Source organism: Astatotilapia calliptera, chromosome 6, assembly GCF_964374335.1.
Source record: "Astatotilapia calliptera chromosome 6, fAstCal68.1, whole genome shotgun sequence".
In the NCBI taxonomy this organism is placed as follows: domain Eukaryota; kingdom Metazoa; phylum Chordata; class Actinopteri; order Cichliformes; family Cichlidae; genus Astatotilapia; species Astatotilapia calliptera.
The window spans coordinates 28,798,336-28,815,396 of NC_137427.1; the positions used below are offsets into that span (position 1 = coordinate 28,798,336).

Genomic DNA, 17,061 nt, shown 5'->3' on the forward strand with positions numbered 1-17,061 from the left:
CTAACTTTCTCTTTGACCACAGCAAACACTTTCCTGATTAGGTTTACGGACTCGTTATGAATTCACTATGATCTTCATTTTGTACATTTATGGTCACATCAGTGTCCACAAGAACAATACATAAAGGTATACTTTGGAGCAGGCCAGCCTTGTGATCGAGCAGAACTATGATCAAACAGAATATCTCAGTTCCACAGTCCACGCTTCCATGACGGTGGCTGTGTCGGCCGTTTCCATGAAGTCTACAGCCTCAGCTTGACTCGAGGCTACAGACTTGGCTGCACGAATGTGGCTTGTGAGCTGATGGATGATGTGGAAATTGACCGTTTCATATGTGCATCTCTCATATGTCCAAATCTTTGAAATGATCCCAGAAAAACACAGTTTAAGCAACACTTTTTATTGGAGAAAGAATAGTAGGTTTTTGGTAAGTAAAGAAAATGAAAGCTACACATAAAGACAGCAACTATTTTTTTTAAAGGGGGGTCAATCCACAGAAAACACAATGGCTAAAGGTTAAAAATTACTATAGCACTTGAAACACTGCACAGTCAAAAGACAGATCTTGTTTGTACTGTAAGTGTAATTAATATCTTAAAGTGTGATTCAGGACTTCATTACAAGCTGATACCACAAAATATATATACATATATGTGTGTGCATGTACATAAGTTCCGTTTTTAATCCTCCATACTGTTTATCTACGTTACACAGCCACATACAAAATAACAGAAATGTGTCATACATGGGTATAAACTCGTGCAGAGTGCATAGTGGATGTGAATCATCCATCCGTCCATTCTCGTACACTTATCCAACTCAGGGTGCAGGGCGGCTGGAGCCTATCCCAGCTGGGAATCAAGATGAATGCTTTCATTTTTTCGTAAAATGGGTGTAACCTAGAAAATAATTATCTGTGACTGACTCCAGTTAAGTAGCTGTTTATCTCATTTTCCACAATTAATCAGTCGCGTGTTTTGAAATCGTCGGTTCATTTTTATTAATGTAACTCACAATATGGTGTAAATCTATACTGTAAATCTTATAGTTTGGAAAACTCTTTTTTATATTTTGCTTTCGAGGATTTTTTAAGCCTCTTCACACTGACCTGTGAATCATTCAGCTCAAAGATGGACCAGTGCTGTGTCTACACACAACACAGCAAACAGCATTTCAGGATTCCTTTGTCATCTGTATTTATGAATATTTATCATTATGAAAATAGGAATTTCCTAAAATTACTAAAATATTTTTTAAAAATGTCACATTGTTATGTGTCATTAGATAAAAACCATGCAGAGAAAATTCCCCAGGATGCTGCATCAGGTGTTAGTTTGATGACGTTTGAGGCGTCTTCTTTTCTAATTTGATCACGATGCCCTTCTCTGGTCGTAGGATGAGCTCTCCAACCGGGCGGAGGTCTTCGCGTTTCTGACAGGCTTCGACTGTGAAGTTCCGCAAAATAGCCGCCAGCACCACCTTTTCTTCCATGAGTGCGAAACGCTGGCCTAAAGAAAATGACAGTAAAACAAACGAAGACGTGACGCACCTATTTGGAAATCCTCACACAGCGAAGCGCGTATGGAGACTATAAATTTAAAAGTCCTTACCTATACAGTTGCGGAGTCCAGCTGAGAAGGGGACGTATGCATAGGCAGGCCTTCCCACCGAATTCTCCGGCAGAAAACGCTCAGGCCTGAACTCTTCGGGCTCGGGGAAGTACCGTGGATCACGGTGAAGAGAGTAGGTGATTATGATCGCGTTTGCGCCTTTAGGAACCTTGAAACCGTCTAAAAGTACGAAGAAAGTATGACACCAAAAACAGGCAAAACCGATTACTCAGATGCATCTGTTACGTGGCCACGACAACAGAGGAAGACTGGCTTCCCTTTTTGTGAAGAGGTATCAGCACCGTCTTGTGTTTGGGGTCAATGAGCCATTTGTTTCAGGTGCCAACGATCTAATCTTTAACTCACTGATATAGCAGTCTTCACCGAGGCTACGAGCAAAGAAAGGCACAGAGGGAAACAGCCTCAGAGCCTCCTTGATCACACACTCCAGGTACTTGAGCTTCTTCAGGTCCTCAGTGCTGGTGGGCCGGGAAGATGTACCTTTGAACATTAAACAGCACCACAGCACAGATTAGACATACAGTGATACTTAACCTGCCTCAGTAGGTAAAAGTGCAACAGTACATCCTAAAATTCACCTGTAAATAGGACAGCACTCAAGATCTGTAACTCTCTATAGAGCAATAATTGTTATCAACCTTGTGACTGTAAATCAACAATCATTAACATAACAAATTAATTATATAACCAGGTGTGGTAAGGTAATCTAATAGCTCAGACACAACAGGATAAAAATAGGATAGTAACCTCTTTGCAAATATGGTGAGGTTACAAGGATTTTGGTAACTTTTTGCACTTTTAACAACCAATTGCACGTACTTGCAGTGGCCAGCTATCTCAGAACAACCACTTTTGATTCCAAGTCATTGCACAGGTCACATGGTGGGAGTCGACCTGTCTCCAAATAACTGTGATCCGAATCAGCCCATATGGGCTGGTGAAGGTTTGCAGACATTTGTGGCCAAATTTATAAATGCAGACAGATCACGAGGACATTGCAATCAATCTGGATCAGTCAGTGCAACTCATCTGCGGTGCAACTCTTTGCAATCGGTGATTTCACTCAACTGGATACCAGTTGTTTGCGTTCTTGTTATAGTCCTATATAAAAAGCTGCATCTATGTCGGTAGTTAAATCGGAATTTTTAAATTCTTTTTTAGATCTATGCAGTTCTTTCTGTAATCTGAATATAAGTGGTTGATGTCAGTTTCTGTTTAATATTAATTTCTGTGTATGTACATTTGGGTGATTCACTGCAGTAAATTGCTGTACTATCATAAACACATTGAAAGTTATCGCTAACTTGCCCCCATTCAATCACAATCACAGTGATAGCAGACTGACTCCATGTTATTGCTGTTTTATCACCATCTTAATGCACCACAGTCAACCTGAAGACAGCAACTGACCCTGGTCCCCGTCTTCAAAGCAACCATTTCAAAGACAAAAAGGTTATAAGTTCACTGCACATGGCTACAAAAGTCATGCCACGGTCTCCAATCACTGCTTCCCCAGGTGTGGCTGTAGCATAGGGTTTACATTGGAAATATAAGTGATGACCATATGGCAAAATTATCCTTCTCTACTTGTGGACAAATTAGCCTGGTTGCCTATGGTTACAAGGCCATCGGTAAAGAAAGTTATTATGCTGCACTTTTTGTCTGTGTATTCTGGCGGGTATGTTCACAGCTCTTATCCCTGAAAAAGCTCCCCGTGCCTTACAAAGAACAAATGAGTTTGAACAAAGATGAGTCAAAAAGCCCTCAGGCAGGAACAAAACAACACCATTAAAGTGGTAGAGCCTGTTATTATTACCGAACACCTCCTGTAGCTCTTGTTGAACTTTCTTGTGCACCTCAGGGTGCGAGCCCAGCAGGTGGAGAGCCCAATTCATAGCGGCGGCTGTAGTATCATGGCCCTGCAAATAAAGAGAGTTAATTAGAGACTTTTTTAAAGACCCTTTATTGAAACAGGATATGTGGATTATTCTCCCAGAAGAGGCTCACATCATTATCTCAGAAAGTAAATCCTTTATTGGCACAAAGTGCAGTTTTTTGGGTAATATAAATGTATTAATAAGAGCAGCCTTAAGTATTCCTTTTCATTGCTTAACCACCAACCCGAAACATAAAGGTGTCCACTTCCTCCTGGATGTCCTCATGGCTCATCTTGCTGCCGTCTTCATAGGTGGTGCTCAGGAGCATGTCCAGAAATGCCCGTCGTTTCCTCTTGCCTTGGTCGTTTTCGCTGTCTGACTCGTTGCAGGACATGTTCTCAGCTCTTTCATGGATCACCTGAAAATAAATGGGAAGAGAAGAAGAGATGCTTCTTCTGAACAATTTCATGATTTCTGCATGATCGCGCAACGTGGAAAAGCGACCCGCTCCGTTACTCACTTTGTAGGTAAAGGAGTGGAGGACCTTGAGTGTTTTGTCGTGGTCGCGGCCTTCACTAAAGTAAGTGTAAATGAAGTCAGGCCATAACCAAGGTGACCGCTGTCTGCGACTGACAATGTCGCTCATTCTGAGAATAAAGAGAAAGACAGCAGATTAGATCTTTTTCTTCTACTATAATTTGCATTAGAATGATAAAAGCAGTAACTCACCTGTACACGCTCCTAACATACTCCGAATCAGAGTTACTCTGTGCATAAATTTTCTTTCCCATTGCAGTTTCTGTCAAGAAATTAAGGGTATATAAATATAAAACACCCTTTTTCTAATTATTTATTTTGTATACCTGCATTTGTTAAGCACAAAAAGGGTCAAAGGTTTATCCAACTCAAAGGGTTGACAACTTAAAGGAAAAACCTTTACAGTTCAACCCCTACAGTAAAGGGATCTGGTGTCTCCGTTATGTCGTTGCAGATATTTCACTGGATTGGATTCGCCTTCCACCTTATAGAGAAAAATGAATCTAGAGTTGTTCTGGGAGATCACCGTCATCATTTGACGACTGGACTCGTCTCTTCCAGAATGACATAATGCATGAGGGCTCAAAAAATGCGACCGAGACCCACTCATCATTTCAACCCAATTAGACTGCATGAGTGGATGAATGGTCTCACTGCTAATCCCTACCATTACCAATTCTAATGAGAGAATATGTTTTGGAAGGAGAAACCATGCCATGCTGAATCTGCTCTGTTCTGGATGCGTATCACCTTAACGCAGGGTTTTCCTTTAAGTTGTCCCAGATTTGCACATTCTGCTTACCGCAGATAATGTCGAGAGCACAGAGGGTGATGAGACTGAAGCAGTTGAATGGACCCTTCCCTGCGTGGTTTTCCAACTTCTCCACCAGAATCTCAGCCTGCTCGTTCATCACTTCCAAGAAGTCCTCCAGGATGGAGAAGTGAAAGGTGGGCGTCAGCATCTTCCTCCGCTGACGCCACTTGGTCCCAGTGCTGATCAAAGATAAGAAGGCGTTATGCACTTTATATTATTTCATTTGCAATAATAATGCTGTAGATAGGAGCTTCTTTTTGTTTTGTGCATAGTCTTAGCTCAAGTTTTGATATATGAACGATCTAAATCTTTTGATCTTTCCTGATGGACAGATGGGATGTTTGCTATGCCACAGTTATACCTAGTAAGCAGACCAGTTCCCAGCCAAGGATGCAGAAACTTGTATGCAAAAGCTTTCTCCATGTGAATGCTGTTAGCCAGAACCGGCTTAAAGAAAAAGTAGACAGAAACATGTCATGAGTAATATTTGAGGCAAAAAGTTGTTTACTTAAAGAAATCTTCAGTGCACAATCGAGCATGCTATGTTCCAACAGTCCCTGTCGTCACAGGGGGAAAGAAATGATTCACTCAGACTGACCCTGCAAGCATCCACCTTAGTCCATTATCTTATCTAGATGTATGATGAAAACAAGTTACACATACAGTTTAGGTGGGACATATTGTAACTTCTTTAAGGAACATGAGGAATTTGTGCTAAGAGGAGTAACTGGCTTCAGCTTAATGTTTGAGTGGTGGGTGGCAGGAATTCTGTATCCTGCACTGTATAAAAGTGCAAAGACATCCTAAGATGTCATCACAGACTGCTTAGCTGATCTCAAAGACTTCAACGGGATCTCATCCAATCCATCTGTAACGACAGTGCAGCTTCCACTTCAGTGACATGTGTGGTTTGTTTACCTGCTTCGCTGAACGGGGATGGAAATTGTCCATAGGCTTACTCATCACAGGCATATTTACAGTATAAGACGTGCTGCATCCACTCTGTATTTTGGATAGGTGTCAGTCCGCTTACCTCAACTGTCTCAGCGTGATACAGAACCACAAAGGGGACCGGCCCGACCCAGAGTTTAAACAGCGGCTTATCTCGGAACTCCCAGGTAAAATCCTGAATTTGACGAAAGAAGTCTTAAAGAGAAAAATAAAGATGTTGGGTACAAAAATCACGAGAAACTCAATGTGCTTCATCACTTTGAGTACTTTAAATGAACACGTTGCTTGCTTGCTTACCGCCCGCATTGTTTTTGAACTGCAGAGCATTCCCAATGAAGGGGTAAGTGGTTCCCAGCTCAGGGATCGGCTTCATCTCAAACCATTTGTGCAGGTAATCGCTCAGCAGCTTGTAGGTTAAGTAGGTCAGAAAAGCAACAAAGATGCTAACTCCGAGTAAAGTTGTGCTGTAACTGCCAATTAAAACTGCCATTTTTCATGCCGTGTGTGTGCTCAGCCTGTGTGTGCTGAAATGTCGGTGCCAGGCTGTCCTTAAAAGCTCTGTGACATGTTTTTGCCCTGCCTTTTACTCCTCCTCTCCTCTACTGTCCTGTAGTGGGTAAAGGGGACCCCTGGTCTTACATTGCCATCTATTGCCCAGGAGGAGAGGAGGATGTGTGAGGGACTTCATAGAAAGTTTATTAAATTGACATTTATAGCATGAGATAACAGGTAAATGTACATTTTCAAATATGAAAAACGTGCTCTCTGCTGGCACGAATAACCCGTGTTAATTATTTACTACGTGATCAAGAACTTTGTCCGATTTATTATCTCCGTGTATTTATCCACATTAACAGTTCGTGTCCTACCTGCCTGGTTAATAAGTGACAGTCTTATCTGTGATTGCCTTGTGTTTTTTTTTTCTTTTTATGTCATCATAGCTCTTCAGCTTTGCACGCTAATTACCTTTAGCAATGGAAGGAGTGAGCCTGTAATATCTCATTCCTGTTTGAGCCAGGATTTCTGCTGCCCAGGCCCCACAGCTACTGAAAGGACTTACACTCCTTTACTAGAGAGCCCTGCTTTAAAATATGTGGTCTGCCAGTCTCCTTAATGTTAATGCATCCACATTAATAAGCATTGATATCTTCCCTGATGCTGGCTTTTGAACTGTGAGCTGATAAGATAAGATAAGATAACCTTTATTAGTCCCACACGTGGGAAATTTGTTTTGTCACAGCAGGAAGTGGACAGTGCAAAAGTTATGAGGCAAAAATTAGGATACAATAAGAATAAATACAGTACACAACTGTACAGAATAGAATAAAATACTATATACAGTAGAATAAAATAAAATAAATATACAATAAGATAAAAATAGAATACAAATACAAATGCTATATACAACTGAGTAAAAATACAACGATGACAGAAAGGATTATTGCACTAGAAAGGATAACAAGGAAGGAAGGTCTCTGTTTTGACAAGGTGGTGCCCGAGGTTTCCAAAAAGGATTTGAAAATCACAGATTTTACGACAGGAGAGTTTTTAACTTTTCCTCAGTCGATTAAAACTGGAGATTTTGCTAGTAGTGGCTTTGACTCGTGCAGAGAATTCTCTGAATCTTTTAATAATATCATGTGTCTATGAATTCTTAGATAAACCCTCCCAAGAAAGCCTGAACCATTGTGGGAATGTGATTTGTTTTCAGTAATTTCCAGACATTGTAGTCTACAAAGACTGTAAAAATGTCACTTTTAGAAACGAACATCCTTAAGACAATTTGTTCAGCCTTAAGAATGTTTTGAAAAAGTATTTGTTGGAAAATAAGCATGCCATTTAAATATTGACTGATAATAAGGTAAAAAATAATTTTGGTAGTTTTTACGGTAAAACATTTCCGCTGGTAAAAAAAACAAAAACCTAGGTAAAGACAGTGCACCTTAAAAACATTGCCTGAGTGGCTGGAAATATACTGCAAATTAGAACAACTTCGTAGCTTGCTTTTGACTCCTTAGTACAAAATGTAATACTGAGCTTTAGCCACTAGATGTTCGATGTCAACTTCTTCTTTTTTGTTTGTTTTTTCCATATTACCCTCTGCATTGGCATACAATATAAAATAGGACTAGACTGGAAACAACAATAAAGGAGGATGTTACGAATGAGCAAGCAATAAATCTGTGAATTCCACGATTTTTATATTATTAATAAAACGTTTAATATTTTTATTTAAAATATTTATGCGGTTTTATTGCATTTATTATGCAAAAATACAACTCTTGCAGTCAGTCTCGTGCAATCAGTAGCGGTTTTTGATACGGTCGACATGGGCGGTTGCCCGGGGCGGCATCACGGGCATCGGCAAAAAAAATAAAAATAAAAAATTGCTCGTACTCATGCTGCCCCGACATCAGCCAGCGCACATTGGGAATGGCATAGGCACCGATCGGTTTTCTATGGCCCATTTGCTGGGAGTAAGGACGCCCTCCGTTTGCCAGGTGCGCCTGCTGCTTGCGGCACAGGGAGGAGAGGGCGGGGCGGCGACGGATTCACTGGTGGCTGGAGCGGCATCTAATAACCAACTCGCAAAATAAAAACAAACCAACAAACACGAAAACACCAGACATCATGATACAGAGTTATAATTTGCGCCGATGTTTTTTCGAAATTCTATACGTGAAAAGTGAGCGCGAGAGCCCTCAGTGCGCCTGCTTGCTGCTGAAGTCAAAGTAAACTTTATTGTCATCTCCGCTACATACAGTCCAGTATACAGAGAGACGAGACGACGAGGCTCCTGTTACAGCAGTGCAAGTAAACAAACAATAAATATAAGAAGAGTAAGAAAATGAATATACACTTTAGGACAAGGGGTAAAGGGATCAATAACAATTTAAAATTTATAATTTACAGTTTGATGATTTAAAGTACACACAACCCTTCAAAGGGGGAGGGGGGCCGGCTGCTTCCAGATAGAGCACATTTCATTCATAATGATGTAAATCCAAGCCCATTATGTATTCATGATTTGAATCCTGGGTTGTGTGAAATCCCAGAAATAAACCTTAGACAAAGTGAATCTGTGAACTAAGGTGTAGGTCTATTAGGTTATGTTGTGGCGATCCTGGAGTTGGGGGATTTGTGTTCATACTGGAGTGCAAAATCAAAACCAATGTAAGATGGGGCAAGGATACCTAGACCCCGGGGCTTAGAGTACGCTTGGGGAGTGTGATTGTGTGTACAGTGTCTCTTTATGTCTGTCTCCACGTTGGGTGAGTGTTGAGTAAGTGCATATGAGAGCATGAGGGTGGGAATGGATGTTTGTATCTGTGTGTGCCTGTTTGTCTGTGTTCATATGTCAGGTTGGGTATCAGACGCCACCTCTCTGGGGACATCTCAGGCCCTCCAAGGTCTGGAGGCCTATCTCCCCCCACAACTTCCCCTGCCAGTGACAGACGCCCTCAGACACCGGTGCGTTGGTGGGTCTTGGATGAGTGTCCAGGTACACACCGGCTCACTCCTTGGTGGCTGCTTATCGGGGCCTGGAGCCTGGGGCTCGCTCGGGCCACTTCGGGGGTGGGGTGCCCTCGGCCTGGGGCTCGGTCACTCTGGCGCAGCTGGCTGCCGGTGGAGCTCCCGGGCATGTCACTGCAACCCCCCTGGCTTCTGCTCCGCGGCTGCTGAGTGACCCCCCCCCCCATCTGGGACTCTCCTCAGCTCTTTCTGGGACAGTGGCACAGCTGCCCCTCTGTTGGTCTTCCTTGGTCTCTTGTGTTCTGGGGGCCTCTGGATGTCTGGAGTTTTGATCTCCTCCATACCTGCTTCATGCCCTGGAGGACGGGGCTGTGGCCTCCCCCACACCCTCTAGCAGATCATTACATGAAGGAACCTTTTAAAAACAAGTGTGTTCATGCTCACAGGTGTACACACGGGTGCTCACACACACAAACTACACCCTTTTTACCTTAAAGCACACTGTGCGCTGTCGATCTTACTTGCTGCACAATAATGTTTAATATTTAGTATTTACTGTTATATTCCCATAGATCATCATGATGTTGTTTATTCTATTGCTCTAGTCTTCTTCTGCTTGTTTGCTTTTTTTCTCAACAGGTGATCCAGGAAAAGAGAGGGAAAAAAAGGTGATGAAGCAAATTTTCATTGTCTTTTCTCTCTCTCTTTTCTCCCTTTTCTTTCCCTCTCCTTCCATTAACTTTCTTCTGAACTTTTCTTCTTGTCCAGTCTGGCCTGATTACAATAACTTAGAATAAAAATAACTAATAAAAGAAAAAATGAAAAAGAAAAAAAAAAACAATGTAAGATGGACAAGAAAAGTTCAAAGCCATCAGGTGCTCAGTTTAGAAAAAATGGAAAAGAAGAGGAGGAGAAACGAGCAAAAGATACAGGTAAGCAGATGTGTCATTGGCAGGTCATCCTGAAACAATCAGAATCAGAATCAGAATACTTTATTAATCCCTAAGGAAATAATGTGGATTACAGTTGCTCCAAAAAGAAATGGTAAAAATAGCAACAGTAACAGACTAAACTCCAAACAATACATTATGTTACAGATTTTAATATTAATTAGTCATTGTCAATTGTTGATTTGTCCTGTTCTCATTGTATGACGAATTATGATGGCTGTTTGGTAGCCGTTTGCATACAATGCATACTTCCTCTCTCTTCATATGTGTGTGGGGCAGAGGGAGTGTTCGCCCGGGTGCCAAACAGGCTAGGACCGCCACTGAGTGCAATGTTTATACAAAAGGCAACACAATCAGAAATTGGAAGTAACATACAAACACTAGTTTATGTTAATTCTTTTACCCATTAACCCCTGAGGCTCTTTTCCAAACGGAATGATTTCTGTCATATTTTAAGCTACTTGTAGAATAAAATCACTGAGTGTACATTAAAATTAAGTGAATGCGGTCTCTCGCTGTATACATCATTACTGATATACACTGAGTTGTGAAACTCATCATTAAGAATAGACTTGAGGTCTTCAAATCCTGTCTTTATTGTGGAAAGAATCAAGAATGCAATCTGTCATGATTATCAAGGATAAACAAGTCAGTCCTTCAGCCGATTAGTCAAGCCGAGTGCAATGAGAAGCTTCTGGTGAAATGCTGGTATCCTTTCCTTATGGACAGGCCAGTCCAGAATGCAACGTGAACGTAACATTCCTCTGCGGAGGAAGAGTGAGTGAAACAACTTGTGATCGTGCACATCCTGAAGAAAGACCAGGATGACTGAGTCCCTGCTTTCTTCGATGACTTGTTGAAGTGCATGATAGACTTTAAATCTGGTGACAAGAAAGAGAAGACATTGTGCTATTAAACAATATTATCCGACTAAGATAATTTTGCAACTTTTGCAATAAATAAATGACTGTTTGATCTCAAAATTATAGAGTTAGTGTGTGAACATGTAAAAAACAAGCAATTCGGAGCGCTTAAATCTACAGGTGAATAGGGACAAGTTCTACATATTGCTTGAAATGAACTACTATTGCTTTAAAAACACTATATGAAAGGTGTAAGTGTACTGATTTTTAATCAAAGGAAGGAGAATTTGATAAAACTGCCTTGCACATCACCATTTTTTTTCTTGTACTTAGCTTTCACCTGATACATAAAGTCACAATAAAGCATAATCTAGTGTATGTTTTATTTACCGTCTACACCAGGGATCTTTGAGGAGACTTTCGGTGACGACAAACATGATTTTTCTGGACTTTTTCATATTTGTCACAATGGATTCCACCTGTGACATGCCAGCGACTGAATCTCGATCCTCTAAACAAAACTGGCACTTTTCATTCTCTAAAGGGACCAACCTCCTCTCCACCCAACTGGAGTCTTCCTCCGTACGTATGACATAAGCGTCGTACTCATATTCTCTGCCTTCGTCAACTTTGGCATCACTGAATCCTAATGTGCGATTGATCATTATGTTCCAGTAAAAGTGGATCCTCCAGTCATGAAACCGCACCGTGAGTGCGGTTACAATTAGCAAGATGACGGCTGTGCTGCTCACTATGTAAAGAGTCTGAAATGGGGTCATGTCTTTGCAAGAAAGGGGGTCGAAATCCATGATGGAGTGGTTAAAGTAAGCTCGTGGAGTGTTGCACACATACTCGTCCCTGACATTTGGCACACTCGTCGTATTTGTGGTATTCAACCACGTCACGAACCACAGGATGCTCTCGCATGTGCAGTCGAATGGATTTCTGCCCATGATAAGCTGGGTGAGGTTGCTCATGGGAGTACGAAACACTTCAGGTCTCACGCTTGTGATCAAGTTCTTCTCAAAACGTAATACCTGCAGCGACTTCAGGTCATCGAAAACAGAGTCCTTGAGATTATTTATGAGATTGTTGCTAAGGCTTAGCTCCTTGAGGTGAGTCAAACCTTTCAAAGCCTTCAGTGGGATCTCATCCAGTCCATTATAATCCATCTGTAAGGATTCCAACCTCTGCGCATCTTTGAGAAACAACACCGGCCCACCAAGGTTGGCACTCTTCCACAGTCGGGCCAAGTTGTTGTGCTGGAGTTTCAACACCTTTAGGTTTACAAGCCCCTCTAGCAGATTGTCTTTGATGTTAGCAACATTGTTGTTGCTGAGATCCAAGACAGAGAGGTTGGTCAGGGGTTTGAATGGAGAGTGATCTAGGTTTAGGGCTAAAGCTTTAAGACTTCTCCCCAAAGTCAGGACTCTAAGGTTGGGCACATTAATAAAGGAACTGGAGCTTAGGTCAATTGACTGGAAGTTATTGCTCATGTGAATTTCCTGAACCTGATCTAGGCCTTCGAATTCTCTGCCTGTCAAAGTTTGCTTGATATGGTTGTAATCTAGAAGAAGAACAGTGAGGTTTCGCAAAACAGAGAAGCTTCCGGGATTGATCTGCGCTATATTTGTATTTATAAGATTTAGCCATCTGACTGGTGAATCTGCAAGAGATGCTAAGGTCTTGTTGGTGATGTTTCGGAGTGACGGACAGCTAATCCAGCTTATGTCAAGTTTTTTAAGACTTTTTAAGCCTGCAAAGGTGTGCTCTCCGATTTCCCGGATTGCAGTCCTCTGTAACATCAAACTCTCTAGCATGCCTAATGGCTGGAAAGCAAAATCATCAATAACTGGGGCAGCGGTACGACCTTTCACCAGTGCTTCTGTAAGTGCCAGTTTTTTCAATCTATTGAGCCCCTGAAATGTCCCATTGGTTAGGTGCTTAATGTTATTGTGCGACAAATTTAGAGTTTGAAGTTTAGATAGCCACTGAAATGAGCCGTCTTCAATTTTACCCATGCCATTACTGGACAGATCCAAGAAGGTTAGATTTGTCTTCTGCAGTCCTGTAAAGACTTTGTTTGTGACCATGACTAGACTCATTTTCCGAAGAGAGAGAGCATCGATGGCTGTCCCAGACAACTCTGAGCACAGTTTGGAAACCATCAGAGTTCCCAAGTTGCCCCCATCCATGATTAAAGTGCGCAGGCCTGAAATGTGCTGAAAGCAGCCGGGCTCCAACTGCAAACAAACAATCACAGAGATTTTTTTTAGTGAGACGGAAAAAGGAAACAAAACAGACAACCGAAAGGAATGTGCTACAGTAACTCTACTTTCTACTGCCAGTTCCGATTTTGATGGAATTTCATTTCCCATTTCTGGATTAAACAAGTTTCTTACTGTTTTTAAAAGCACAGATGACAGGTTGAGGACTTGCAGAGAGGATGAATGGTCAAGAAATGAAAAGTCATCTTTCTTCAGAGTGGTGAAGTCATTGAATGCCAGGCTGAAGTTCACCAGGCTGGGCAGCTGAGGCTGGGAGCCGAGCTTGGGTGACTGCAGTTTGTTTTTAGAAACATCTAGAAAGGTTAGGTTCTGTGGATTATTAAAGAAGAGGGAGACAAGAAGAAGGGTTATTTAATGCTGTGCACAAGAGGCAAACAATTGATCCACAGCATATGTCAGACAAAATTTCATAAGCAGCACTTCTCTCAGGTCACAGGATAGTTTGCTCCATCTCTCTACAAAGACAGCTCACATATGCACCATCCATCCATTTCATATTAAAATTCCTCGGCTCTTTGTTTTTTTTTTTATTATTGTTTTATTTTATTTTATTTTATTTTTGGTGGTAGGTGGAATTTACGTTACTCATGTGTATTACTTTTGCAGGACAGTCCATAGTTATTAGGTTTTAACTGTTCTTACTTGCCTTTATTTCCATTAAGTACAAATTAAAGAATGGCAGAGGAACTCCAAAGGGTCCCCCCCCCAACACCACCATCGTTCCAATCATAAAGAAAGCGTCCCACATTTTTCACTGGCTCTAGTTTTCCAAAGTTAACACTGCAGGGCGGATGCTTTTTTGGTCAAAATGTCTGGCTTTTTTATCTAGTGGCTGTGAAGAAACCAGGAAACATCAAGTGCAGGTTACAATGTCCGTGTCTTTTGTTGCAGATGCATGCAAAACTGAGAGAACTACACGTCACCACAAAGATATAAGTGGTGCAGATTTTGTAATTTAATGGAAACAACCATTAAAAAAAGGAAATACGGCTACAATGAAGACTGGCTGAAGCAAGCGGAAAAAGACTGTCAGACTTTGTTGGGGTGGGGTGAGTCACGCATATGAAATATGTGGCTTGGAAGAAATGCGCTGAGCAACAGATGCATCCCAGCTGAAAAGATGATTGGAAGGCAGAATCCGTGATGAAACAACAGCTAACAACTGCTGTAACAGTTAGTTTAGAAAAAGTTGATATGTGTATTTAATAAGACTGGAAAAAAAAACGCAGTAACTTTCACTTCCTGCTAATCATAGGAAGTTCGGAAAATCGAACTGAAATTAATACACAAACCTCTTCCGTTTACATTTGTGGGACTTGATTTTTGAAGCTATATGTGGCAAAATTTCAATATCTCTCTCAGAGGAAGTAGGAAGCTCCACATTTCCTCACACACACACATACTCTTTACCCCAAATTTAATTTGTTTGGATACCAACACATCTGTAGATATCAAACAAATGGCAGCAAGCTTTGGGCAGCAGGCTGTATAACCTAAATCCATGACCTAACCTAACCTAAATCCCCAAAACACTGATCACTGATGATTTGTATGATAAAAAGAAAACTAACTGAAACAGAGCTGTCATATTAATAATGAGGAGCAAACGTACAGTTTTTGGCCTTGAAATATAATTGAGTCAAGCAATAATTAGTCATCTAAGTGATCCGACACATCAGTACCTGCAGTGACGAGAAGGGTTCTCCCTGCAGCTTTAGTCTATTACTAGCCAAGTTCAACGATGTCAGTCGGGTGCAGTGGCTCATATCTCCAGTCTTCAGCAAATGCACCTGATTGTGTTCCAGGTTCAACATCTGCAGCAGAGGCAGTGTTTGGCACAAACCCGCGTCCACCTTGGTGATGCTGTTGTAACCGGCGTCGAGGTGCAGGAGGCCCGGGTACAGGCTTAGTGACAGCGGGGTAATCCCTCTCAGTATGTTGTGGGACACATCCAGGCTGGTGATGTTCCTGGGAAGGTCTGAAGGGATCGCACTGAGGCGGAGGCGACTGCAGTCAGCTCGGCCGTCTTCCACATAGCAGGAGGTCTTCTTCTCAGAGGCATCGCAACGGTACGGTCCCGTCAAAACACAACACGTGACGAGGATCCATGACAGGAGACGGGAACAATGGGCGCACATCATTTCAAAGACCTTTAAAGAAGAGAGAAGGGTGGATTTGCATTCAAATTTGTTGCTGGGATGGTAAGACTAAAGAAAAGGCTGAGAAGCCCTCTGTGGAGCTGGGTGGAACTGAGACATGTTTTTCTTACTTTTTTTTTTTTTTTACTTTCCTCTATATTAATAACAATTATAACTCTACACAATTTGTTTATATAAAAATATAATATTTGGTATACTGGGAAAATTACAAAAACAATGTACCAACGATTTCAATTGTGACACTACACTGTAGAACTAGTAAACACTGTTGTGCAAAAGTCTTGGACCATCCCTCACTTCTTTATACAAGTAGTTTACTTCCAAGGAGCCAAACATTCTTGGGCAGTAGTTTACTAGACTTTGCCTGCAGTACAGGCTGGATAAACCTGAATGGAAAAATAAACAATAAAAGATCACGAGTCATGGATTGACCTCCACTGAGCCCAGACCTCAATATTACTGAAACAGGGTGGGATCATCTCGACAGAGAACAGAACAAAAGGCAGCCAACATTCAAAGAAGAGCTCTGAATGTCCTCCAAGAAGCCTGGAGAACTTTTCCTGAAGACTACCTAAAGATATTAGAAGAAAGCTGCCTAAGAGAGCTCGGGCTATGTTTAAAGCAACGATGATCATACCAAATATTCACTGTCGAGCTCGTTGTTTTTACCTTTTCATGTTTCAATAAGTCGCGGCAACCTTTTCGTATTTCCTATCAAAATATAAAGAGATGAGCGGTGGATCCAGCCCTTTGCGCAGTTCTGTAACTTTGAAAGCTTTCAAAAATATCCGCCCTCGTAATTACAGGGTGACTACAGCGCTCCCACGCTGACCTTACAAGCGCACTAATATTTTGAATGCAGTCCATACAGATTTCTTACCAGATGTGAACATTGCACAATACCTTCGACAGTCAGAGTCCAGACAGAAGATTCCCCCTGCAGCTGCACGGCTTCTATCGCTGAACGTACACAGCCACAGCGGCGCTTATGAGGAAATGAAACTGTGGTTTCGTTTCTTCTTCGGTGGTGGGTATCCACTGGAGAGCTAACCATTTCACGCAGGCGGATAGCCACAGATATTGAGATATTAAGTTTGCATAAAATTTATATGCATCATATCCTACACTCCAGAGACACGTCGGGTGATTTGACGTCTAGTTTCCGAACAAACTTTTTGGACTTGCGTGTAGACCGTAGACAGGATTCAGGAAGGCGTGGTGTAAACAGGTTGAACAGGTTGAGTCAGCCGGTCGTCTATTATGTTCGTGCCTTCTGAAACATTTGTCGGTGGTTTCATATATTAAACCGGGAACCGTTTCTTTAAACATGTTTAACATCCGCGGTGAGTTAAACAGCGACTGAGATGCGCCTGAGCAAATACACTGCTGTGTAGGAAAAGTGTCGTAAATATGTGCAGGTAACAACAGACAGCTGTAGTTATTTCTCTTTTTCTTTTAGGCATCCTTTAAATTAATAGTTAATTATATTTATTATGTTATAAGTTATTAAAACAAAA

General features: G+C 41.6%; 2 protein-coding genes across 4 annotated transcripts; both read right to left on the reverse strand.

Moving 5' to 3' along the window:
* Positions 1-384: 384 nt before the first annotated feature.
* Positions 385-6,372, reverse strand: cyp4v2a (cytochrome P450, family 4, subfamily V, member 2a). The gene is made up of 11 exons (XM_026171473.2): positions 6,108-6,372; positions 5,893-6,005; positions 5,221-5,306; positions 4,848-5,038; positions 4,238-4,307; positions 4,029-4,155; positions 3,753-3,926; positions 3,448-3,550; positions 1,977-2,111; positions 1,611-1,790; positions 385-1,508 (listed from the first exon to the last, which is right to left on the reverse strand). The coding sequence occupies exons 1-11, from the start codon at positions 6,298-6,300 to the stop codon at positions 1,330-1,332; spliced, it is 1,551 nt and encodes a 516-aa protein (XP_026027258.1). The 5' UTR covers positions 6,301-6,372; the 3' UTR covers positions 385-1,329.
* A 3,888-nt stretch (positions 6,373-10,260) lies between these two features.
* On the reverse strand, positions 10,261-16,770 carry tlr3 (toll-like receptor 3). Of its 3 annotated transcripts, none has more exons than XM_026171492.2 (5): positions 16,425-16,770; positions 15,068-15,535; positions 13,500-13,694; positions 11,488-13,340; positions 10,261-11,115 (listed from the first exon to the last, which is right to left on the reverse strand). In XM_026171492.2, the coding sequence occupies exons 1-5, from the start codon at positions 16,596-16,598 to the stop codon at positions 10,884-10,886; spliced, it is 2,922 nt and encodes a 973-aa protein (XP_026027277.2). In that variant the 5' UTR covers positions 16,599-16,770; the 3' UTR covers positions 10,261-10,883. The 3 variants fall into 3 exon arrangements, with proteins under 3 accessions (XP_026027277.2, XP_026027278.2, XP_080159190.1); XM_026171493.2 differs by having other exon boundaries at positions 16,448-16,769; XM_080303064.1 differs by lacking the exon at positions 16,425-16,770 and adding an exon at positions 16,214-16,340.
* Positions 16,771-17,061: the final 291 nt, after the last annotated feature.

Excerpts from the sequence above, each read along its gene's own strand:
- cyp4v2a (XM_026171473.2), bottom strand. The coding sequence starts at position 6,300 with ATGGCAGTTTTAATTGGCAGTTACAGCACAACTTTACTCGGAGTTAGC. Across the intron at positions 4,156-4,237 it reads TATGTTAGGAGCGTGTACAG|AATGAGCGACATTGTCAGTC; the intron begins GTGAGTTACTGC and ends CTTTATTCTCAG. Across the intron at positions 1,791-1,976 it reads CGGTGAAGACTGCTATATCA|ACGGTTTCAAGGTTCCTAAA; the intron begins GTGAGTTAAAGA and ends TCGTACTTTTAG.
- tlr3 (XM_026171492.2), bottom strand. The coding sequence starts at position 16,598 with ATGGTTAGCTCTCCAGTGGATACCCACCACCGAAGAAGAAACGAAACC. Across the intron at positions 15,536-16,424 it reads TTGTGCAATGTTCACATCTG|GTCTTTGAAATGATGTGCGC; the intron begins GTAAGAAATCTG and ends TCTTCTTTAAAG. Across the intron at positions 13,341-13,499 it reads CATCTGTGCTTTTAAAAACA|TTGGAGCCCGGCTGCTTTCA; the intron begins GTAAGAAACTTG and ends GTTTGTTTGCAG.